Consider the following 25404-nt stretch of genomic DNA (forward strand, 5'->3'; position numbering starts at 1 on the left):
TTGGGACTGGGAAAACATTTGGAAAATAGTTTAACACAGAAAAGTAGAATGATGGGAAAAATATTCTAAAGGATGCAACCTCTGAGGAGGATTTAGGGTTTATGTTGTCATATCATTTTCATCATATAAGCAAAGTGCAGAAGCTACTAAAAAAGCAAATGAAATGTTAGGTTATATGGTAGAAACCATCGATCATAAATTGAGGGGGTGCTATGCTCGGACTACATAATGCACTAGTAAGACCACATCTGGAGCACTGTGTGCAGTTCCGCTCACCACTGTACAAGAAAGATAAAGCAGCACTTGAAGCTGTACAGAGGAGAGCAACCACAACTTAAGAACATGACCACCTCTGACAGACTTAAGAGAATTAAACCTGTTTAGTCTTAGCAAAAGAGACTATGTGGGGACCTATTCCAGGTTATTTAAATTCCTCAAAAGCATTATTAAAATACACAAGAATTCTTCTAATATAACAATGAATCACATACTCGAGAAGACCAGTAGAAATTAAGGGGAAGTGCATTTAGGACTCACACCAGGAAGCGCTTCTTTACACAAAGAGTCAGGTAAATCTGGAATGAACTACCAAGGCATGAACTTAAAGTAGAAAGCAATGATATTGGGACATCTTAGCTTTTAAGCTAAACAAACAAACGTGATGGACTGAATGGTTTCCTCCCATCTGTCAAAATTCTTAAGTTCTCTTTTGTTCTCGTGCAGTTAGAGTAAAATGTGCAAACACCACAAAAACAAGACAGAATAGAGTAATTCCATTAATATAACAAGATATTCCAAACAAAAATAATTTCTGAAAAATAAAAGACTACCTACAATTGCAATGTAGAATAAACATGTTCCCTTTCAAATGTTCATATGCATGACTTGGCAGCATTTGATCAGGCTCAAATGGCCACATGGTACCGACACAAAGGGCTGACCAAGACTTAAGAAAAATCCTATTGCACCTAAAGAATTTGGATGAAGCTGAAAATTTCTCTTAAAATAAAGTACATAGACAAAGCCAGATACATTCCTATGATTCAGTAAGCACTACAACAATAAATGAAACAAAAGAGGCGACAATTGTTTAATAAAAAAGGCTCTGCAGCTCAACAATAAGGCCATTGTTTATTTTGATTTAAAAAAACGTATTATCACATATCGACAAAGAAAGGCTTCGTTACTGATATCAATTCAACTCTAATAATATTTGTTGGAGGAAAGTGAAAATTCATCTGTCTGTTGATTTATCTGATCGTGACTTCAACTTACTGTTCTTTAGTTTATGCCAAAGGTAAGCAGCAGGCTTTAGAAACGGATGACCACATGTACACGAAAAAGGAGTCTGGCATTCACTTGTCCTTTGCTGCTGCTTCTTTTTACTCTGCTTCTTTTTCACCGGCCCCATTTTAGTCTGTTTATGCCTAGCAAACCGGTTAGCACCTAAAAACGTCTGTCCACAAGAAGCACAAATGAAACTGCTGCTCTCTGCATGACACACCTGGTGTCGCAGAAGATGTAGCCGACGAACAAATGCTTTGCCACACTGGCAGCGGAATGCAAGGCGACCACGGTGCAAATAGCGGTGAACAACATTCAGTGAAGGATGGGAAGAAGAAACACCACACTGCCGACATCGAAAAATGATCTTTCGTAAAGAAGTGGGTTTGTCCTGCTGCTTGCCTTGTTCATGGAGGCCTCCTGAAATTTGTTTTCTTTTGCTCACATAAAGCCTGATAATTTTAAGAGGCTGTTCACTCTGTCCAGGTAAGTCCTCAGAAAGCAACTTCAGAGGGGCAGCAGGAGAATTTATTTGTGGCCTAGGCAAGGCAGAGGAGTTATTGTTCTGAAGGTTTACAAGCGACTCCGATATTGGTTTAACAATTGAAATTACTGCATTCTGTAATGTTGGCAACAAAACATTAGTTTTATTTTCAAGCCCCAGAGCGCGAAGAAGCCCACCTGGTACAGAGTCCTTAGTGGCAGTTACTGAGGATCGAGTTCCTGTGGCTGTGGATGCAACAACCTGGGCACCAGTAGGTAAATGAAATACAGTGCTTGTACTGGGTGAAGCTTGAACAGCAGTAATTTGATGAGAAATGTTGACTGGAAGAGCACATTTAACCATTTTATCATTCCCCTGTGTGTCTAATTTCTGTGGCACGGTTGTCAACTTATTTGAGAAGCATCCATGCTGATTATAAATGACAACATCAGGGAACACTTCTTTACAAAGATCACAGGCATACATTCGTAACTTGTTGTGAGATTTTGAGACATGCTGGATCAAGCTAGCCTGACTAGGGAATGGAAGAGAACACAAGGAACAAATTTCTTGTCGTCGGTTTGGGCAAGATTGGATATGGCGGAATATGTAGTGGGTGCGTATATAGGCCTTTCCACAATAAGGACACTTTGAGTCCCGGTCTGATTGTTGAAGCAATGGCAAGGAGTCTTTCTCAGTAGGAGAAGTTGAGGAATTATTATTAGGTGTCAGAGCAGGCCTGATTGGCCTAAGGCGCTGTGAAATTGAAGAACTGTTTGCTTCATTTTGGGGCAATTTTGCTGGTTTCATTCTCATCTTTGACAAACGTGTTTTTGGTCTGTAGGATGATCCACTGGAATTTCCACTGGAGTCACTCAAGGAGCCAGACAATTCATCTGGGTCAAAATCTGCATCATCCTTTGCTGAACTGTCACCTTCTGAACCATCTGAGAGAAGTACATCAGAAAGAACTGACTCAGTCTCTGAAGCTGCATTGAGGTTTTTCATGGAAGTTTTATTTTGCCCTTCATTCTTACCTTGGAGTTCTGAATTGGTCAGACATGGCACTGGTGTATCTTCTTCTTTTATAGCCAGAGAAGGTGGTTGAGGTTCGGGAAAACTGCCTGTAACTGAGAGAGAAGGTGGTGGAGGCACAAGAGTAGAAGGGTCAGGCTTCACATCTTCCTCTGGAAATTCCTCCAATTGTGTCTCTACTTTGAAAGAAACCAAATTAATGTTTGGTCCAGAATCACCTTTTGAAACTTCATGCACATTATTGGTCTGTGGTCTCACAGTAGTATTGTCTGTTTCTTTTCTAAACTGTGTCAAGGTTTCCCCAGAAACATTTTGTGCGTCCTTTACATTCCGTCTCTGAATCTTCACATATGCATCATGGTCACCCAAGGGACCATGTTCCTTAATAGGGCTCCGACTAAAAGATTTTACATAAGATTCATGGTCTCCATAGGCTTGATTTGAGTAACACCCTAGACTTTTTACATATGCTTCATGGTCGGAAGGTGCTCTTTGTTCTAAAGCACTACTCGAAGTTGCTTGGACTTCATTCGGTCTTTTTTCAAGGTCTGTCATACAGGTTGCATTGTCATCTTTTAATCTATTTCTCAGTCTTCTGCCTGATGTTTCAAGGCTCAATTTTATTTCATCTTCAGCAGCTTTATCCATTTTTCCTGAAAGTATTTTTACATGGCTTCTCATATCTACGTTTAATGTTTCAGGGTCTTCATTCATTTCATGCCCTTCAACTTCCAAATAGGCCTTATTGTTGTCATTGTTTTTTTCTCTGTCTTCAACAATGGCTTCCAATAATGTTCCCTTATTCACCGTATTTTCATTTTCATGATCAGCTGCATTCACTTCATTGGAATTAACATTTCTGATTACTAAAATTCGAAGTTTCTTTCCTACTGCACATTTAGGAATATTATTAGGCAAAAAGCCTACTTTTATGGCTTTGTGCCGCATCACTATTGCATAAGAGTGATCGTCTTTCTCAGAGAGTGGTTTAGTTTGGCCAATGCAATTTTGATTGGCAAAATCTATTACTTTCTTATATACTTCTGCTGATAGAGGAACTGCCTGAGAGTCTACAGCTGGTTTTCCCTGGGTTACAAAATGACTGACAGTACAGCTTTCTGTTTTTTGATGTTGCTGGTTGACAGGTCTTTCTGTTACTGGAGTTGCTACAGATGTAGATAAGGAGAGTGCTTTTCTAGTATTGGCTAAATTGATAGCATCTGACAATATAGGTCCCATGTTTTCTGTTCCTGGAACTTTGGCATGCATGTGCCAATGCCGGGTTAAATTCAGCTTAGACTGGAATGACATATAGCAAAGGTCACATTGAAACATTTTCTGTTCAAAGTGGATGGGTAGGTGTAAATTGAGTTCCCATACTGTGCTAAAACTATTTCCACAATGACAAATTAATGAGGTGCTTTTGTGCGCATTAGTCAGATGAATGTTGAGGGAAACAACTCTACGGAAAACTATTTTGCAGAAATTGCACACCATCTCCAAAAGATGTGTTCGAAAGTGTTCTGAAAGGGCCTTTAAGGTGGAAAAATCTTTGCCACACTCTTTGCATAAATGTTCACCTTTGGACATAGTTGCATATCGGTTATTTCCAGGGGCAGGGTTCATCCAAACGTCTCCAGGGTACAGAGTTGCACTGGGTGTGGTTGGTTTTAGGCCACCCCTTCCACAATGTGCAAATTCTTTTCTCTCTTCTTTTAAATTCCATTCTTTTGTTTCTTTATATGTATCAAAATCCTCTTCCTCGCTTGAATCTGGAAATGTGCTTGGCCACCCTGATCTGTCTATCACTTCTTTTCCCTGAATAATGAAAAGTAAAAAATAATTACTAAACTTGTTTTGTTACCACTTTGACAAGCAAAAGATGTTTGGCTCTTCTTGGTACAAAACAAACGCCCTCAGCAAAACTAACGACTGAGAAATACAAAAGATTAGATACACAGAAACAAGCCTACTGGACAGGTCATTTGGAGAACCCCTCTTAAGTAGCATACAAACCAGGACACAGTCTATGATTACGATGATAATAATACTCACCACTGTGTCTGTATCAACAGGGTCTGTTCCGTCATGCAATTCCACTTCTGCGCCAACTCCATCTTCCATTGTAGTGTCTACAGTGATATCCTTACCAAATATCATCTCCTCAGAAATTCTGATGTCATCCTGTATTTCACTGGGAACTTCCCCTGCTGCAAACACACCTGAAAAATTGCCAGTATAGCCTCTGGAAACCGTCTGAAGAAAAAAAAAAAATATATATATATTTTTTTGTTAAATATATCAAAGGACTTTTGAAATGATGGAATACAAACATTTTCAGCTAATAACTTAAGTCTGCTACTGCTTTGCATACGACTTTTAATACATCATCCACGACACGTAAAACCAGGTGTAAAATGTCAGAATGGTTCATCTTGAATTATTTTCAAATTCTTTTGTCAAACTGGCCTCAGTATGATTTCTTTATTACTCTGGGTTCTACCAGATGTATTAAAAGGCATGAAGCAGTACACAAACTATCAACGATACGTCACACTGGTTACTCATGAGAGTGGAATGATGAACATGGTGCAAAGCAAAACAAGAAGCAACCTCCCAGCATTCAGTCATATGAAAAAGTTTGGGAACCCCTCTTAGTTCTTTGGATTTATGTTTATCTTTGGCTGAGCTTTCAAAGCAGCAACTTCCTTTTAATACATGGCATGCCTTATGGAAACAGTAGTATTTCAGCAGGGACATTAAGTTTATTGGATTAACAGAAAATATGCATCATAAGAAAATTAGACAGGTGCATAAATTTGGGCACCCCAACAGAGATATTACATCAATACTTAGTTGAGCCTCCTTTTGCAAATATAACAGCCTCTAGACGCCTCCTATAGCCTTTGATGAGTGTCTGGATTCTGGATGGAGGTATTTTTGACTATTCTTCCATACAAAATCTCTCCAGTTCAGTTAATTTGACGGCTGCCAAGCATGGGCAGCTGGCTTCAAATCATCCCATAGATTTTCGATGACATTCAAGTCAGGGGACTGTGACGGCCATTCCAGAACATTGTACTTCTCCTTCTGCATGAATGCCTTTGTAGATTTCAAAATGTGTTTTGGGTTATTGTCTTGTTGGAATATCCAACCCCTGCGTAACTTCAACTTTGTGACTGATGCTTGAACATTATCCTGAAGAATTTGTTGATATTGGGTTGAATTCATCTGACCCTTGACTTTAATAAGGGCCCCAGTCCCTGAACTAGCCACACAGCATGATGGAACCTCCACCAAATTTGACAGTAGATAGCAGGTGTTTAACTTGGAATGCAGTGTTCTCCTTCTGCCATGCAAAGCACTTTTTGTTATGACCAAATAACTAAATTTTTGTCTCATCAGTCCAAAGCACTTTGTTCCAAAACGAATCTGGCTTGTCTAAATGAGCATTTGCATACAACAAGCGACTGTTTGTGGAGTGAGTGCAGAAAGGGCTTCTTTCTCATCACCCTGCCATACAGATGTTCTTTGTGCAAATTGTGCTGAATTGTAGAACGATGTACAGATACACCATCTGCAGCACGATGTTCTTGCAGGTCTTTGGAGGTGATCTGTGGGTTGTCTGTAACCATTCTGACAATCCTGCGCATATGCTACTCCTGTATTTTTCTTGGCCTGCCAGACCTGCTGTGTTTAACAGCAACTGTGCCTGTGGCCTTCCATTTCCTGATTAAATTTCTTACATTCCAGAGAGTTTAAACCTCTGAGATAACTTTTTGTAGCCTTCCCCTAAACCATGAAACTGAACAATCTTTGTTTTCAGATATTTTGAGAGTTGCTTTGAGGATCCCATGCTGTCACTCTTCAGAGGAGAGTCAAAGGGAAGCACAACTTGCAATTGACCACCTTAAATACTTTTTCTCATGATTGGACAAACCTGTCTATGAAGTTCAAGGCTTAACAAGCTAATCCAACCAATTTGGTGTTGCAAGTAATCAGCATTGAACAGTTACATGTATTCAAATCAGCAAAATTACAAGGGTACCCACATTTTTGCACAGCCAGTTTTTCACATTTGTTTTAATTTCATACAACTAAATACTGCTTCACTAAAAATCTTTGTTCGGAAAACACCGTAGTACTCAGATGTTCCTAGGAAATAAAAGACATACCACTGTTATATTTTTTGTTGAAAGTAGAGTAAATTATTATGCAGGCTGACAGGGGTTCCCAAACTTTTTCATATGACTGTACTATATTATGTAAGTTTGTCATTAGAGCAGTTAATAATAAATAAAAAAACAAAAACAACAACATGCTTAAGAATATAACTGATCAGCAGTGCTTATGTGTTACCAGAGAAGGAAATGAAAAAGGCTACACATCTGACATATTCATGACAATACAACAGGGCAAAGGCTCATAGTGATCTTAGAATGCTTATACTGAAAGTAAAGCACACTAGGGATGAATCTATAAAACATTTACCAGTTATGCCAAAAACTAAAGATATCTGAAGGCTCTGAAATACCTCAGGAAGGAAGTGGAATCTTTGAGAAGAACACTGTTAATAGACTGTGCAACACACCATTACAATGCCTAGGTCAGCACTTTAAGCAGTTCTTCCATTTATTGTCTGGTAACATACAGATAACTTACAATACTTGAGTGATATACAGTAAGTGGGGAAAATGGGAGTGAGGCCCGAGACTTTCATCTCATATGGTAGCCAAAGAATACCCTTCCATTGACCATTTGATGTATAATGGAGCAATACAGATTATATAAAAACCTCCACTTTAAATTTGGAGACAGGGTGAGGGTGCAGTAATTAAGGATGCCATAAGAGCACAGTGTTTGAACTTCAGTATTGCAGATCTAAATTACGCACCACTCATCCGATTAATCACATAATGGAAAACAGAAATAAAACACTGCTTTACATTAACCACTTTTTGCAGTGTTCTGAGCCACTTTACTGTGATAGTCACTATAGAAAATTATAATTTAATTCATCATTTTCAAAAAATGACTATTTTTTTAACCAGAGAGCTCTAATTCATACTTGACACTACTGAGTCCACATTGAAGAGAACCTACCTCTTCCATCTGTTGGGTCTCAGCATGCCTGGAGAGATTCTGAAGCATCATAGAAAAAGAGGTCGATGAATTAAGTAATTGTCCTTCAATGTCCTTTAAAAAAAACAGAATTTTCATTATTGGGAAAACATCAAAAGGACAGACTTTTCATTATTGGGAAAACATCAAAGGAAAAATAAACTTCAAAAACTCTAATGCATTCTGTATGATTCATGACTCAAATTTTGTCACCTAGTCTGACATATCAATGATAAAAAAAATCCATTAACACAGAAGGAATTAGTCGTTTATTATGTTTATTTAAAATATCTGTTAAACCAGTTAACAATAATTATTTAAAATGTCTTGAGACAAATGTGAAGACATCAAGGTTTTTCCCAACAGCCTGTACATATAATTTATAAGATCCCATTAATTTTTGAGAGTTTATTCCCTTAGCAAAAAAACCCTCCTCCCTTATAAGTTAATTCTACAATCTGGAAGCACACAGCTAAGCAGCTCCTTCTGATAAGTGATGTTATCTTGCAGCTGCTGCTATACTTTTCGTTGTACCTGGATGTACTTGGAGTCCCACTGAAGTGGGGACTGAAGAAACATGTGTAGACTTCTGTAACAAAAAACATGTAATGGACCATAAAACTTTGCAATAAATGCTAGATGCATTACTTGGACTGGTTCAATATCTTTAATGCTGAAGTTGCATGGGTGTGCACAGAGCAAGATGTATTTAGAGATAACAAAACCTGAAAGTTCCTTACAAGTCCATAGGAAATGCCTGTTAACACTTGTCAAAATGAACTTGTGGATATCTTCAATTCATTTTATGAATATTCAAAATATAAGTACAGAGGATTATGACTGACCAAAAGTCATTTTATTTATGCAATTAGAAGACAATATTAAATGTACTTGAAGCAGAAACCATGATAAAGTATCTGGATGTACCTACTTAGCTTACTAACTTAGCTACTACCCAACCAAATGAAATCTATGGTCTAAATGATCTCTTCTCGTTTGTCGAACTTATGTTTCTACGTTGTGAAAGGCGCCATATCAGCGGCAAGCCGGCACAGACTGACACTGGAAGCATATGTAAAACAAAACACAAAGATTTAGTTTCTTCACCCGTGGGGCACGTCTTCCCCGTGTCCCAAAGGCACTACACAGTCCCGCACTAAGCACGCCAAATAAACTCAAACAAAATACTCTTCCTCCACTCCTCCCAGGCAGCTTTGTCCTCCACCTGACTCTAGCGCCCTCAGAAGTGGCTGTAGACTCCCTTTAAAGCCCACCCGGAAGTGCTTCAGGTGGTAAGTAACCTAAATTAGGCTGCACTTCCACGCAGGCTCAGGAAGCCTTGCAGCTCCCCCTGGTGGTGGCCACAGAGCCCAACAAGGACGAGCTCCAGTGTTCCAAGATAATGGCTGGGGGGCTGCCACCAAGTGTTCCGGGTGACAGAGTGCACCCCATGGCTGCTCTCCTGGATCCAGTGTCGAAGGGGTGCCCAGGCCGTCCACCACAATGTGTAGCCAAAATATAAGGGGAAGTCTTGAACTGATACCTCTGGAAAATTCAGTGGAAAAGTCCCTCCAGGATTTACAGGTTAGTGAGATGAAACTTGTATACTGCAATTTTTCATTCAGATTGAGATCTGAATGAGTCAACTTTTAAAACTATTCACCATCCCCAAACCCATTCTTAACTCAGATTCACTGCAAGGTTACTGTGGCCTTGTGGTCAGAGTCGTCTCGTTAAAGGATGGATATTCACACAAACTTCTGGTTTTATCAGACTGAAACACGTACTTGCTTGTATTTTCCACATTCCATTCTCACTTATATTTTAACTCTGCTGATGAATATCAGCCCCAAACGAATAATGCTACCACCACCATACTTCAATGAAGGTATGCTGTTTTTTGAAGTGTGGAAACTGGTGGAGGCCAACTGTGAAGCAATTCTGTACTTGTTAGGCAATTGTCTTACAGCAGTTTAAAATTTATAACTTCTACAGAAGAGGGATTGAATATGAAAGACATTTTAGTTTTTGATTTTAATTACATTAGCAAACCTTTCTTAAAAAGGTGTTCATTTTGACATTATTAGTTATTGAATGTAAATGAACAGATACAAATGACAAATTCTTCCATTTAAAAATTAAACCTATAACACAATACAGTTTCCTGAAAGTGAAAGGGTCTGAATACTTTCTGAATCTACTGTATACAACTTTTAATTGGAAAGAAATTTACTTGAATTAATTAATCAATTACAAAAAAGTGTAACTGATATAACTATGCCACAATTGTTTTTTTTTTGTTTTTTTTTTAAATTAGACTGCAAACAGAATGTAACACAATTACAGAAAAGAAGAAAACAAAAACAACATGCCTGGCAGTCATGAAAAATGATGTGAATAAAACAGCTCCAATAAACATTCTTCAACTGGCTATTGCTTAATTTCTTGCCATGCAATGGCTTAAATGTGAAAAGAAGGAAAAAAAAGTTATCTGGAAATTCTCAAAATTATATTACAATATTGCTGCTACAAAGTTTTTCTGCAAGACTAAGTTAAAACAGAAGTCTCCACAGAAGAACAGTTAAGAGCTAGTGAGAAAACCTGCAGGAACAAGTAGAAAAATTAAAACCAGCTACTGATAAAGAATATTCAATCATTCAAAAGTGCCACATTAAAAGAAATACAGCCGTAGAATGTGGCTCGACAAACCAGTATGAGCAAACCACACCAAACCAGTATGAGCAAACCACACTTATTCTCAGTCCAGTGAGCTTTGATCACCACTGTGCGCTTTTATCCGCATGCATGTATCCGAACACTTTTGCAGCACCACTTATCCAGCTGAACTAATTGTCCATAAAATGCTTATTTTCCATAAAAGAAGAAACTCCATAAAATGCTTTTTGAACAGCCATTGTCAGAAGCCATTACAATTGAAAGAAAATTTTTTTTAAAAAAAGTAGCCATTTAGACTACAGTAATCCCTCGCTACTTCGCGGTTCACTTTTCGCGGATTCACGACTTCGCGGGTTTTTAAATACAAGTGATTGCCCGCCTATCGCGGAAGTTATGTTCCAGACCCATCAGCCACAGGAGAAAATCCGCGATATAGAAAGACCATATAAATAAACATTTTTATAGTTTAAGCCTTAAAATACCCATCCCACATGCTTTAAACACATGTAAACTTATAAAACACACTTTGTTAACACATATGATATGTGGATGTCGGGCTAAGGATATGAGTAACATCTCACTATTATAAAACATTTTAACTTCACGCAAGACAAGACAGTGAGACAGGAAAATTGGTGATGTACAGGATTTTAAATTATTGACAGGCAGAGCGACAAGCAGCACAAAGTCCACTTCTCCTTCGCGTTCATTCAGCTCCCCACCCCCTTGACAATGCGAACTGCGCCTCAGGGGAGGGGGGCTTTGAGCGAACGTGCGTTCAGCCCTCACAAAACCACACACACACTCCTCCTCCTTCCGAACGGCGCAGAGCGGCAAGCAGGCATTTTGGCAGAAGCAGCACAAAGTCCATTGCAAGCAGGCATTTTGGCAGAAGCAGCACAAAGTCCATTTCTGCTCAGCGTGAGTTCAGCTGCCCCCCTTCACAAAGCGAGTGCAGACACATTGACGTCTGATCGCTGCGTGCAGTGTTGGTCCTGCGGTGTTTAAGAATGTAGAAAGTGTTTAAGAGCATAGGAAGTGTTTATAAGAGTGTGGGAAAGGTTAACAAGAGAGTGAGAAAGGTTTATAACAGTGTGGGAAGGGTTTATAAAGCCTTAAAATATGTTTAAATAACAAAATAAATATAGGTCGCTACTTCGCGGATTTTCACCTATCGCGGGGGGCTCTGGAACGTAACCCCCGCGATAGGTGAGGGATTACTGTATATTAACCTTGCCAAAATTACTAGTCCAAGCTACTAGTTTCATGGACCAGAGTAAGAACAAGACAATGAAAGGATCCAGTTACAGGTGTTAGGAATGCATCAATTAAACAAAGCAGTTAGTATGCTTAAATGTGATTTAAAAGACTGCAACTTAATACAGTGGAACCTCGAGATACGAGCACCTCTGTATACGAGAAATTCAAAATACGAGGAAAGTATGAGCGAAAAATTCAGCTCTAAATACGAGCATTGGCTCGCGTAACGAGCCACGAGCCAGGCTGTGGGTATAGCTCGCGGCTTAGCAAGGGGACGTGGTAGCAGTTGCGAGCCGCGATCTGCGTTTCTCACTTAAGTGCACAGGTGGGAAACTGCCCACATCCATGATTGTTCCTGTGGCTGATGGGCTGCAGCTGCCATGTCCTCCCCGCATATATAGAGAAGCGCGAGCCGGTTAAGGGGGAGAAAAAGTAAAAGAGAGAGAGAGAGAGAGAGAGAGAGAGAGAAGGCAGGCGGGCAGGCAGACGAGTGCAGGCTCGCGTGTAGCTGAACAGGCGAGCCAAACAGCTGAAGCAGGACGGTGTAGAGAAGGTCAGCTGCATTAAGAGTGTCTCGCCTGTTGCAGAGCCCGCAGGTGAGACGCTAACAGAGAAGAAGCACCGGCGATTGTCATCTGTTTTTTAAAGACGGCATCCTTTTGATGTTTTAACCTCGTGTTAAAGGATTGTTATTCTTGTGTATTTTAAACCTCCACTTCACAACTGTTTTAAGGATTATTTATTTAAAGATTTATTGAATGCTCTACTGCACTTTGGACACCTGTTTTGATTCTTTTAATAATCAGTTATATTATTTACCAGTGTTATTTATTAAAGGTAGACTACAGTATATATAATTTATCAGTGTTATTTGTTAGGAAAATTGATTTTTATGTTAATATATTTGGGGTGCAGAACGGATTAACTGGATTTCCATTATTTTCAATGGGGAAGTTTGTTCTAGATACGAGAAATTCGCTATACAAGCTCAGTTCTGGAACGAATTAAACTCGTATCTAGAGGTTCCACTGTATATTAATACTAACAGCTTAAAGAAATATGCTGGTAGAAGGAGGAGAGAACTATTAATTGAAGCAGCAGTTACTTATGAGTGATTCAATGTACACATGGTCGTGTTCAGCCAAATGGCCTGTTATCATCTAATTGTTCTAATGTACAGTAGGTTTAAATTAAATTCACTTTAATTGTCACACCAATTAACAAATGTGTTACAAATTAATAACCATATTATCTAGATAGATAAAAGTTTTATATTAATAAAACACTACTTCTAAATTTCACTTGCTTTACTGACACTTGTAAGCATGTTTGGTTAGGAGCTGTGAAATTTAAAGATTCATTTATTTATATGTATGTATAAAAATAAATTGATCTGTAAAATTACTACAAAAAAAAAAAAGCCTCAACACTATTCTACATTGAGCATCTCAGAATCCCTATTTTGCTAAAAAAGTATTCAAACTCTTTAAACCTTGGTATATTATGAATATTTATTTATTTATATAGCACCTTTCCCATGCTCAAGGCGTTTAATGAAATGTACTGATTTTACTTGAGTCTTTACTTTTATTGTAACTCTTGACAATTAAAAAAACATATAATTACAAAATTAGTCATTTGTCACCAGATACTGTAACTTAAAATCAAAAACCACAGCATGCTGCAGGTCTAAGATTTTAGGTTCCAGCTCTTTGGTAGGTCAAAGCATTGAAATCCAGATGACCACCTTTACATTGGCCTCTGGATGTTTAAACTTTTTTTTATTATCTATGACACACTTGCCCTCACAGAACAGTAAATATTAACGTGAAACTTGTTAGACTGAAAAAGACTACAAAAAGAATTTATAGTGAATCCATTTTCTGTACCTGCTTTACCTAGAACATGGTCCCTAGAAGCTGGACCTTTTATTTTGGCAATATTAGGCACAAACCTGAAATCAACCTAAATCAGAACAAGTCCCTGATACTTTTGGTGTGCATCTGGGCTTGCACACATGGTCAATAACACACATGCAACTTAACCATTAATCATTTTGACACCATATACAGTATTTACTATATAAGAGAAAACTCGAATGGCTGCAAGATGCCTGTGCAATTTTTCTTCTTCCATGATAAAATTGTCAAGTGCAACATTTGCATAATAATGATAAAAGCACCTAGCCATCTTATTTATAAAAGCTGTCTCCTAGTAAAAATGATCAATTAATTTATTTCAAGGAGCAACTTTTTATAAAAATACTACTGTAGTCTGTTTGAGATTGAATGCCTTAGTACATTTTGAGAAAATATATTATAGCAAGTTAGACAAAAATGTCAATTTCTGAGTAATAATAATAAAAAAAACAAAACTCAAAAGTACAGATATGCGAGAAAAGACATAGCAGGTTTTTATATAAAAGTCAAAAAAACAAACCCCGCATTGTGTAAAAATAATAAAATTATATTATATATATATATATATATATATATATATATATATATATATATATATATATATATATATATATATATATATATATATAAATAAATGCCTTTTGGAAAAATTCAAAATGATGACTTTAATGATCTTGCCTCATTGTACATTTGGTAGTATGATAGCTAAAAAATGAAAGCATTTATCAAATATATAAAGCAGAGTCTATGTATGTTTGTTGGTCCGCCATACAAATCTGCACCGGGCGTCCGATCGCCACCAAACTGGGCATAAGGCTGCTTTGTGACCAGGAGGAAGTCATGGGGTATGTTTGGTTGGGAAAAATGTCCTTGGACAAGCGCAGGACACCTTTTGACCAACACAACGTTTGCAAAAAGTCCCCGTACTTATCATCGACAAGATGGCCTCACGTTGCAACAGACGGTAACGGCAGTGCCATCTAGCGGCACGTTTGGTCTCTGTGCATCCCTCTTTACCAATGCTTCTTTAAATTGCCAAGACACTGCGGAAATGTCCAAGTATGAGAAAGCCGACTGCTTTCATCGCGTGAAGGGGAACTGCCGTATGGATGTAAAACGTGAACAACCCAGTGCGCGCGACTGGCTTTGTGTATTTGTGGTGCTATTTGTTCGCTTTCCAACGTATTGTAAATTACGTACATTCATCTCACTCTGGTGCTTATTCCATACGTAATACCATGTGACACATTCTAATTGTCCTGCTTTTCGCTAATATACCCATGCCACCAAAAAACAGACATGGCATTAGAAAGTCCACTTCCGATGCCACAAAAATGTCTATTTCAAAGCCATCTCAAACATTGCGCAAGACGTCAAGATGTTTTCATACCAAGAATTCCGCTGATTCCAAATGATTTACCCTTTGATTTCAAAAGGCTAGAATTTCCTATTCGTTTGGATTTTGCTATGTGAATTACTAAGGCTGAAGGGCAATCACTCCAAGTTAAAGGCATCAATTTGGAAAATCCATGCTTTTCACATGGACAACTCTACGTAACATGTTCTACAGTGGGCAATCCTCACAATTTGTTTATTTTCAGAACCCCAGGACAACACAAAAAATATACTGTATCCAAAGCCTCTAAAATGACCACTTATATTACCTATTACAATAAAATGTCAATCAGAAAAATGTTTGTTCGATTTCTATGTTCTGTTTCTTTCATTTGGGAAATTCACCAGTTATAGATTCCCAGGCAACGCCGGGTACTCCTGCTAGTATACTATTAAAGCTCAGAAGTAAATTTTACTACACAGGTTTGTATTACTTTGAATGTGCTTACAAAGCCAACATAACTCATATATGTCAGTAAAATTATTTTGACTCATCAAAACCATTTCATTTGTGATCGACTTTTATTACTGAGAATAGCCTCACTATTCCAGAGTACTAGCACATTTTCTTAAAATACATTAAATTATTTAAAAGATAATGCCAGCATAAAGTCTACTACAGCTGCAGAACTTTCTAGCGCAACTGTGGTTACTTTTCTGTATTACGAGGGAACATACAAAGCACATTACTTTAATGTTAATTAACAACAAATACTAATAAAGAGACATCTAAAAGTTAGTACACATGGGTAAATTCTGCAACAAGGTGGATCTCAGTGCAAAATTGAATTCTGAATATATTTCAAAACCAAAACAATTCAATCATAAAGTCCGACATAAAAATGGCCGTAGCTACAGGGTTTTGCCCATTTGAAAACCAAAGTATTGTCTACACTCAGGCTTAGTAACCTAAATAACCTAATATTCTCAAATTCACTTAATCCAATTCAGAGTTTGCAGCACTGGGCACAAAGTAGAAAACACAGCAGACGGCACCAGAACACTATGGCCATTTAAATACTCAGAATCACATGGGCGACCATGAAATTTCCAGTTCACCTAAACTGCACTAGATAGGTAGGTAAGACAGACAGATAGATGTGCATCTCAATAAATTAGAAAAGTTAATTTATTCTCAGTAATTCACTTCAAAAAGTGAAACTCATTATATAGATTCATTACACACAGAGCGATACATTTCAAGCGTTTTGTTTCTTTTCATTTTGCTGATTATGGCTTACAGGTAATGAAAACTCAAAATTCAGAATCTCACAAAGTTAGAACACTACATAAGACCAATTTAAAAAAAAAAGAAAAAAAAAAAAAGATTTTTAATACATAAATGTTGGCCTACTGAAAAGTATGTCCATGTACGCATTCAATACTTGGTTGGGGCTCCATTTGCACGAATTACTTCATCAATGCAGCATGGCATGGAGGCAATCAGCCTGTGGCACTGCTGAGGCGTTATGGAAGCCCAGGATGCTTTGATAGCGGCCTTCAGCTCATCTGCATTGTTGGGTCTGAGTTCTCTCATATTCCTCTTGACAATACCCCATAGATTCTCTGTGGGGTTTAGGTCAGGTGAGTTTGCTGGCCAATCAAGCATAGTGATACCATGGTCATTAAACCAGGTACTGGTACTTTGGGCAGTGTGGGCAGGTACCAAAATGAAATGGAAAATGAAATCAGCATCTCCATAAAGCTTATCAGCAGAGGAAAGCATGAAGTGCTCTAAAATTTCCTGGTAGACAGCTGCGCTGACTTTGGACTTGATAAAACACAGTGGACCAACACCAGCAGATGACATGGCTCCCCGAATCATCACTGACTGTGGAAACTTCACAGTGGACCTCAAGCGACTTGGATTCTGTGCCTCTCCACTCTTCCTCCAGATTCTAGGACCTTGATTTCCAAATGAAATGCAAAATTTACTTTTATCTGAAAAGAGGACTTTGGACCTCTGAGCAACAGTCCAGTCCGTTTTTCTCCTTAGTCTATGTAAGACACTTCTGTCGTTGCCTCTGGCTCAGGAGTGGCTTGACACAAGTGGTGGCAAATGTGTGGTGGCTCTTGAAGCACTGACTCCAGCCGCAGTCCACTCCTTGCGACGGTGCTTGTGAACCTTTTTCTGCCAAAATTGTTTCCCTTTCACTCAACTTTCCATTGATAATGCTTGTATACAGCACTCTGTGAACAGCCAGATTCTTTAACAGTGATCTTTTGTGGCTTCCCCTCCTTGTGGAGGGTGTCAATGACTGTCTTCAGGACAACTGTCAAGTCAGCAGTCTTCCCCATGAATATGTGGCCTACTGAACCAGACAGAGACCATTTAAAGGTACAGGGCACCTTGTTTTGGGTTAATTGGCTGAGTGGAGTGTGACACCATGAGTCTACAATATAACTTTTTCACAATATTCTAATTTTCTGTGAAACTGAAGTTTGAGTTTTCATTACCTGTAGACCATAATCAGCAAAATGAAAAGAAATAAACACTTGAAATATATCACTGTGTGTGTAATGAATCTATATAAATATATGAGTTTCATTTTTTGAATTACTGAAATAAAATTAACTTTTCGATGATATTATGATTTATTGAGATGCACCTGTAGATACTTTATTCATCCCCTCAGGGAGACTGATGCCTCAGACACTTCAGTAAAAATTGTTAAAATTATCACAAAAACTACAAATGGGTCAGTTGTCACAGTGTTGGAATGTACAGTGGTGACCAGGTCATGAATCACATATTGAAAACAGCATTATAAAATCTCACAGCATCAGGAATAAATGATCTTCTAAAGTATTCTGTTCTACAGCACATTGAGAGAGGATGACTGCTGTATTTACTTCTCTGACCCACAAAAATGTTGTAGAGAGGTTGACTGCTATTGCCAAGGATGGCATTTGCCTTCTTCCCCAGACATCCTTCCACCACAACTTCCATTGAGATTCACAGTCCTGCCAAGCACTGAGCCAGACTTCTTCGCCAACTTGTCCAACCTCTTAGTGTTCTTATCTGTCATAATGACCAACAAACGACAGTAAAAAAAGAGAGAGGACACTGGCAACAAATGTCTGATAGAACAAAGACAACATTTCGCTATATACACGTAATGATCCAAGACTTCTGAGGAAAAAAAGGCCTGCTCTGCCCCTTCCTTCTGTGCTCACAGACCAGTCCAGTTTGTCATCAAGGTAGACACCCAAGATATTTATGTGGTGTCATGGTGGAAAATTACAGCATCTGGGAGAAAACCTCACACAAACAGGAGGAGAACATGCAATACAAGCTTTACACAGACAATGTCCAGGTGCAGATTGAAACCCAGGACGCTGAATCAATGACTGGTAGTATTACCCAAGGCACCAACCATGCCAACTAACTACATAAACATAAAAAAGTGCTAGGATTTGAAGGAACTGTAATGAACATTTTAACTGCCTTAGTTTAAATTATATGAGCCAGGAGCAATGAAACTTAAAATTACTGTACACATTAAAATATTATATATATATATATATATATATATATATATATATATATATATATATTATATACCTAAATGAAAACAATACATAACTATTGATTACAACTACTGTATAAATAAATGCTTTTTGTGCTAATCTGTCTATTTGGATAAATGAAAATGATTATACACATTTTATTATCAATCCATCTTCAAACCCACTTACTTATTCCAATTTAGGGTTGTGGGGCCCGGAGCACATCAGGTCAACAGCAGGCACAAGGTAGGACCAAATCCTGAAAGGGGGTACCAGTTACAGTAAATGTAACATAAGTTTCATCGTAATCACGAACTTAAAAATATATACAGTTCTATACTATCATAACTATTTTTGCAAAGATGGAGCTGGTATAGCATAGATTAATTTAGATACTGCATTAACTGTAAATGAATATTCAAACTATGCCAAAAAAGGAAAGTGACAAAACCTATGTTTCTTTCAAAATAGTTACTACTGGTCACATTTTAACAAGCTTAAAAAATTGTCATATTGTTTTTTTCTGTAATTTCAACATGAGTGCACTGCTTTAAAAAAAAAAAAAAAAAATTTCTGTCAAACTAAGAAGTAATGGAACATATTTGTTCTATATAAAAAAAAAGAAAAAGCAATACACACAACAGATGCGCCAAACAATAATCACCTGAATGATGCTCATGGTTTGAGCAGGTAATTTCTCAGTTCAAGAAATTCTCCATCAAGGCAGCATATTAACCCCTACACAGCTGGACATATGGGTAACCTGATCAAAGAAATAGCAAAAATGCAATAGTAAAGATTTGAATAATTTTTTTGTAAAAGGCATTCTTTAACTAAATTTATTAAAGGTCATTTGTTTAAATATTCTATCTTTTTTGACATGGTGGAGGGAAAAAAAAGACACTAGCATCACTGCAGTAACAACCTAAAGCCTGAAAAATACTAAAATTATTGGGTAAAACATACTGGTTTGCTATTTCCTCTCTTTAGGAAATACACACTACATAACAACTTGCATTTTGATGACTGGGAACTGTACATTTGCCTTAGTAGGAGTGTGGGTGCTTGCGTAAATATAACATGCACTGGGTGGATGCTGCAACCAAAAACTGATTTAAGTGGGTTAGAAAATGGATGTATGTTTGCATTTCTTATTGTTATGTCATCCAATTTTTTTTGATAATACTATACAGTAAAGAAATTTTAAAGTGAAAACATTTTTTCACAGGATATATTTCAAGTATCTTTCACAGAAGCAGGGAAACGTCACAGCAAAAGCTGAAGATTTCATATACAAAACACACTCTTCTGTTGCGAGATGAATGACTAATGCATCTAAAAGGCAACGTATTTTCTTCAAAAGAAAAGTGATGAAATCTCTTTTCTGGGTCATACTAGTAATATTTTCGTTGTATACTAAACACAAAGATCAATAAAATGTGGAAGAAAAGCTGAAGTTCAATATGCATGGCACAAGGGTTTATTGTAAACGCTCTGGCACATCTTGATATCCCAAAATGTTTACCTCTCTGGTTAATTTTTGCATCTCATTTTTCTTTTCTTGTAACTTTCTCTTTGATATCTTGTAAAGCACTTTGAGCTACATTGTCTGTATGAAAATGTGCTATATAAATAAATGTTTTAGCTGTTGTTGTTGTTATAAGGATTTTTCCCACAATCACGAATCCCATAAACTCCGGAAGTGACTCTACTCTGATGGACCTTTGAGCAAGGCCTTTACCCTGCAATTGCTTCATCCTGGGTATGATGTTAATCTGCATCCAGCCTTGCCAATTTACAGGGAAACCTTGAGGATTGGTGGAAGGATTGGCACTCCTGCCACCATAAAAAAAAAAAACCTCACACTGTTCCAGGTGTGGTGCTGAGATGCCACCCGTCACACTCGGGTAACAATCCAGGTGGTTCACTATGCAGTGGGTGTGGCAACGAGCTATCAACTTATGTTCCCAACCTCTATCCCTCTATTTGCTTTTAATATGACCTTAAAAAGAGCTGTATCTCTTACTGCTTGACCACATTAACAACAGCATTTTGAAAGTGAGAATTATAATAAATTTTCATTTGCATTTTAGTGCCAAATATTGAAAGACAAAATGAGTGCTTGTCAGCATTAGCAATTTTCTTTCATACTCAAGGACTGAAGTATGAAGCAGTATCTTTAATCGGGATCTTTTAAGGAAAAAAATTATACATTGCTAAAGTACAGCCTCTCAGGATTAGTAATTCAGCATAACAGACAATGGAAGCCATACAAAAGTATTTCTTAACGTCTACCACAAAAAGCAGAAAGAAAATATGGCTGAATTTTACTCTAATTCATTGTTGTAACCTTCCTTGAAAACAACTAAAATACACCACTGCAAACAACTATGTGTACTACAGTGAAGAGGTGAATTAAATTTGTCAGAAAATTTGTATTGGGAAAGAAATAATAAAACTAAGTGAAATTAATCAGATCCAAACACACAAAAATCTTTGCTAAATTCTAAAAGAAATCCCAACTAACAAACAAAATAATGTGTTTGCATATCAAATGTGGAGAAAACAACATGTTAACGTGTAAACATGTGGCATCTGATTGATGAACTGGTTTGAAAGGAAGTTGTAAGGTACTGGAGTTCTATAAGTCTGAGTGTGGGAAACACCAAGTTAAAATATATACAGACTAAATACACAAAACATTTCCAATATTTTACTGAATGCAACTCTACATCTGTACTAACCACCTAATTGTAAGAATTATAGAGAACTAGCCATGCGCTCCCAACTACGTTGCGCGTGTTAAAGTTGTCTCTGAAGGGCTCCCTGTTTAAACGCGGCTGCCAGTCGTGAACTGGGCCCTTCGTCGTACAGCATTATGATTTTTTATAAGGGAAACAAAATTACAAAACAAAACCCTTGGACATTGATTCGATAGGAACGGCCTACTCGGAATCACTGTCCGAATAGTAATTATGTGGTGGTGTAGAAGCATTTCTGCTTCTCTCCATTCACAGTCCGTCTCGTTTTCACGACGCTGTCGTTTCCTCTCACGATCTCTTCTCAACCTTTCTCCAATCTTGCAGGTTGCTTTGTGGCAATCCAAAGAGTAAGGCAATATACACGGAGCAATGGTTATAAAAGGGGGACACATAGGTATCCAGGCTCTTTAAAGCATAAATAGGGATCACTTCACTGACATGTGAGCAAGCCAGGGTACAACTGTGAAACGTGCAGCACTCGCTGGCTACAACATAACAATAATATTTTCCGGAACGTGCTGTTACGTCATCATTCATTTTACCCACTGTCTTTCTTTCATTCATATGTTATGTAGGCACGTACCTTTTATCTTCGGCAATCTCATTCTCTAACCAGGCCTCAGGAGCTAACCAACGTAACAATGTCCACCACCCCTTTCGTTATTCCGGCACATTGTTGGCATCCGTGAGTAACAACAACGTACTAAACTGGAAGGTGGTCTACGCATGCGTGGAATTCGCGGACAAACAAAGATCAAGATCCAAATGAAGACTATATATAAAGATAGGGTTGAAGTGTCCTACAATGTTGTACTACTAAAGCAACAGTGTAATTTTAACAAATCCAGATATTTTCTGCAAAAAAACGGAGGCTTTCTTAGTTAAGAACTAAAGATCAAAACCTGGGGAAAAAAAAAAAAAAAAAATCAGGAGTGGTCTCCCCAAGACTTTCTCAAATATTCAAACATGGGGATAGATATTTGAGGAGTAAACAGCAAGACAATGATTATATTTTTATATTATGTACATTAAAGAACCATCAACAACAAATCAAATTAATAATACATTGAACAATTATTATAAAAGTAAAGTTGAATAAATCAGACTCAGCAGCTGCATGAATAAAAGCTTAAGAACCACCTTCAGTCAGTGGAAATAGCACAAAAGTTAATAGAAATCTACGTTTTCTACTGAATACTTGTATGCAAAATTTGGTTGACCCAAGTGAAAGCGCACTCAATTTATCGTGTTTACATACACACAGACGTAATTCCAAAAATGGTATATTTCAGACCCAGGGTGGTCTAAAACTAATGGAATTTTTGGAGGATTCCAATACTTCCCCCTATACTTTGTATATGAAAAATATTTGAAAGAAAATGTAACTTAGAAGAACAGAGATATTACTAAAACTATGTGCCATATCAGCATATCAATCAACACCACAACATTCAAAAGTCAACTATTCATTGATCTGCTTCGTAACCCTCTCATCTAATTCAGGATAATGGGGGCTGGTGCCTATTCTGGCAATTTTAGGCAAATAGTGGAAACTAAACTTTGGACAGGACACCAGTAAATTACACAAACCCACACTTTGTCACAGTGGATGCGATAATGGCTGGTTAAAACTGTAAACTTAAATACACATTCGGCAACATGATCAGTGTTCACTTTCAAAACCAGTTCCCAAGCCAAGTAAGCTAGGAGAAAAGCAATGTAAACAAATAAAAGCAACACCCACTGTCCTTTTTCCAGTACCCAAGCCATTTCCTGTGCCACCATTTTACATCATACACTGTGATCCAAAAACAAAAAATCTTTCTTTCGCTATTTACATCTCAAAACTAAACGACTATGTGGTTTGCTCTCTGAAGTACCATTTAACTACTGTATATTTGAAGAGATTTGACTGATTTTTTTTGTTGACACCATTCATTAATACACATTGCTCCAATTTCATGAAAATGAATTCCCATAATAGTATGGGAATCTGCTTTTAAGGTAGTCTTACCCTGTTGCATTCTTAAACAATGTTGAAACATAAACTCTTCTATCTTTGCATTATTCCATCTCTGGGGGATGCACTCTTTGACAATATCTACTCTCTGTGTTAACATTAGTACACGGAAATGAAACAAAATTATTTGAAAAAAAACATTTTTAACCATATTCTCAAGAACTTGGTCCTTTGGCAGCAACAATCACAAGGGAGTAAGCACCCAGGAAAAGGACAGGAGTGAACGCAAACCTCCACTAAGAACAGGACCATTTAGATTTGTGGAACAGGATACATAACTGCAATATTTTACACTCTACATAGTGGTTGGGAGAATCAAGAAAATGACATGCAATCTTCATAAAAATATTTCACAATCAAGAGGGATGAACTCAAAGCAAGAAAAAAAGCATCTACAGTCAATTTGTACTAAAGTCATCCTCCAAAATAACACTACTTTAAAATTCCAAGGCCCCAAGATGCCAATTTCAACCTGCAACACACCTGGTTAGATTTGATACATTGAGAACTCAGTGTGGGGGAAAAAGGTTTAAAAACCTGTGTAATTTTTACTCGATTATGTAATATTTATGAGGTCTGCAGAATAAGTCGAATCCCACCAACTGCAACCCCCAACACCCTTTTCTGTCATTCCCATGATGCTAAGTAGGCTGTGGATGGTACGCACGTAGTTCTAACGTACGGTGAATATAACATTACATAATACATGATCGGAATATTAGCAGCAAAAAAGTGTTACTTCTCACTATTTACACAAAGTGACCATGATATCAATGGCTTTACGCACTGCACCGTGAAAGGCCATCCACATAAAGCATCTGAAAACAGAAATAATCGTCCATACGGCTGCTCAATTACAACTTACATGGCACAATACCACAAGCCCTACCATAGAGACGCACACAAGACGGAAGAACAAGGATCGAACGCCTAGAAAAAAACGCGTTCACTCCTGTCCTTCTATAAATCGGATCGACTGTAAACTAATCAAACAGGTAACTATTACTAATTATTAAACAAAAGGCAGGCAGGATTCAAAAGTTGGTGTTTTGTACGAACATTTCTTCGCTTGTCCCGTCCTCGCTTCAACTGTCTCTGTAATAAATGGAAGCCCCTACACATCCGCCCGCCCACAGTACACTCTCGCGGACACTACAAATCTCAGCGGGGACCGCGGGAACAGCACGGAACTGGCTCCAGGTAAGAACCTCGTGTACCTCGACTATGCTTTATGACGACCGCACCCCCAATGACTAGTTCTCCCTTTTACGCCCCTCGCCATACTGCACGTGCAGTGAAGTCCACACCGGGACTCTGCATGGTGGTTTAAGCGACTCACAGAGGATGGCTAAACTAAAACTCCCGTCTGCCAAACTACAGCTGCAATTCACGAATTTAAACCACCAGCCAGGAAGATTCTTTTCAGTGTCCAAGCATTAAAAGCACAAATCAGGCAAAGCACTTCTCTTTTTAAAATTTTCCTCTCACCGCTTACCTCTTAACATTTATTGTCTCTTCTTCTTCTCTTCCTGTTGTAGAATAAACTTCCTGTGGTATGTGAAGACTACATTTCCCACAATGCCATATTATTCCCGAACCAGTATCAACATTATGTTAAGCAAGCAACAGTAGAAACATGGATATACCCACTTCCGCTCAGCTTGAGACTCACAAGAATAAAAGTACCTGAGTTTGGGGTTCTTGCTTCGACGAGCATTCGTAAAAAGGGTGTTTTTAAACTTCTCGTTTTTAATCGTGTTATTCGCACAAGAGTATATAGCTTATTCACAAACGAACTCTTTATAAGAGAAATGTTTACCTGAATGTGGTGGGTTGGCACCCTGCCCGGGATTGGTTCCCTGCCTTGTGCCCTGTGTTGGCTGGGATTGGCTCCAGCAGACCCCCGTGACCCTGTGTTCGGATTCAGCGGGTTGGAAA

At 38.0% G+C, this 25404-nt stretch overlaps 1 protein-coding gene across 6 annotated transcripts; it reads right to left on the reverse strand.

The window, feature by feature from the left end:
- Nucleotides 1–1086: 1086 nt before the first annotated feature.
- si:dkey-79d12.4 (uncharacterized) lies at nt 1087–25049 on the reverse strand. 6 transcript variants are annotated; one of them, XM_028822422.2, is made up of 6 exons: nt 24962–25013; nt 19349–19447; nt 18874–18943; nt 7907–7999; nt 4859–5059; nt 1087–4621 (listed from the first exon to the last, which is right to left on the reverse strand). In XM_028822422.2, exons 4-6 carry the CDS (start codon nt 7955–7957, stop codon nt 1235–1237), a joined length of 3639 nt encoding a protein of 1212 aa, XP_028678255.2. In that variant the 5' UTR covers nt 7958–7999; nt 18874–18943; nt 19349–19447; nt 24962–25013; the 3' UTR covers nt 1087–1234. The 6 variants fall into 6 exon arrangements, with proteins under 6 accessions (XP_028678255.2, XP_051776456.1, XP_028678252.2 ...); XM_051920496.1 differs by lacking the exon at nt 24962–25013 and adding an exon at nt 24526–24943; XM_028822419.2 differs by lacking the exon at nt 18874–18943 and having other exon boundaries at nt 24962–25049.
- Between the last annotated feature and the right edge of the window lie 355 nt (nt 25050–25404).

Source organism: Erpetoichthys calabaricus, chromosome 17 (genome assembly GCF_900747795.2).
Source record: "Erpetoichthys calabaricus chromosome 17, fErpCal1.3, whole genome shotgun sequence".
NCBI classification, from domain to species: domain Eukaryota; kingdom Metazoa; phylum Chordata; class Cladistia; order Polypteriformes; family Polypteridae; genus Erpetoichthys; species Erpetoichthys calabaricus.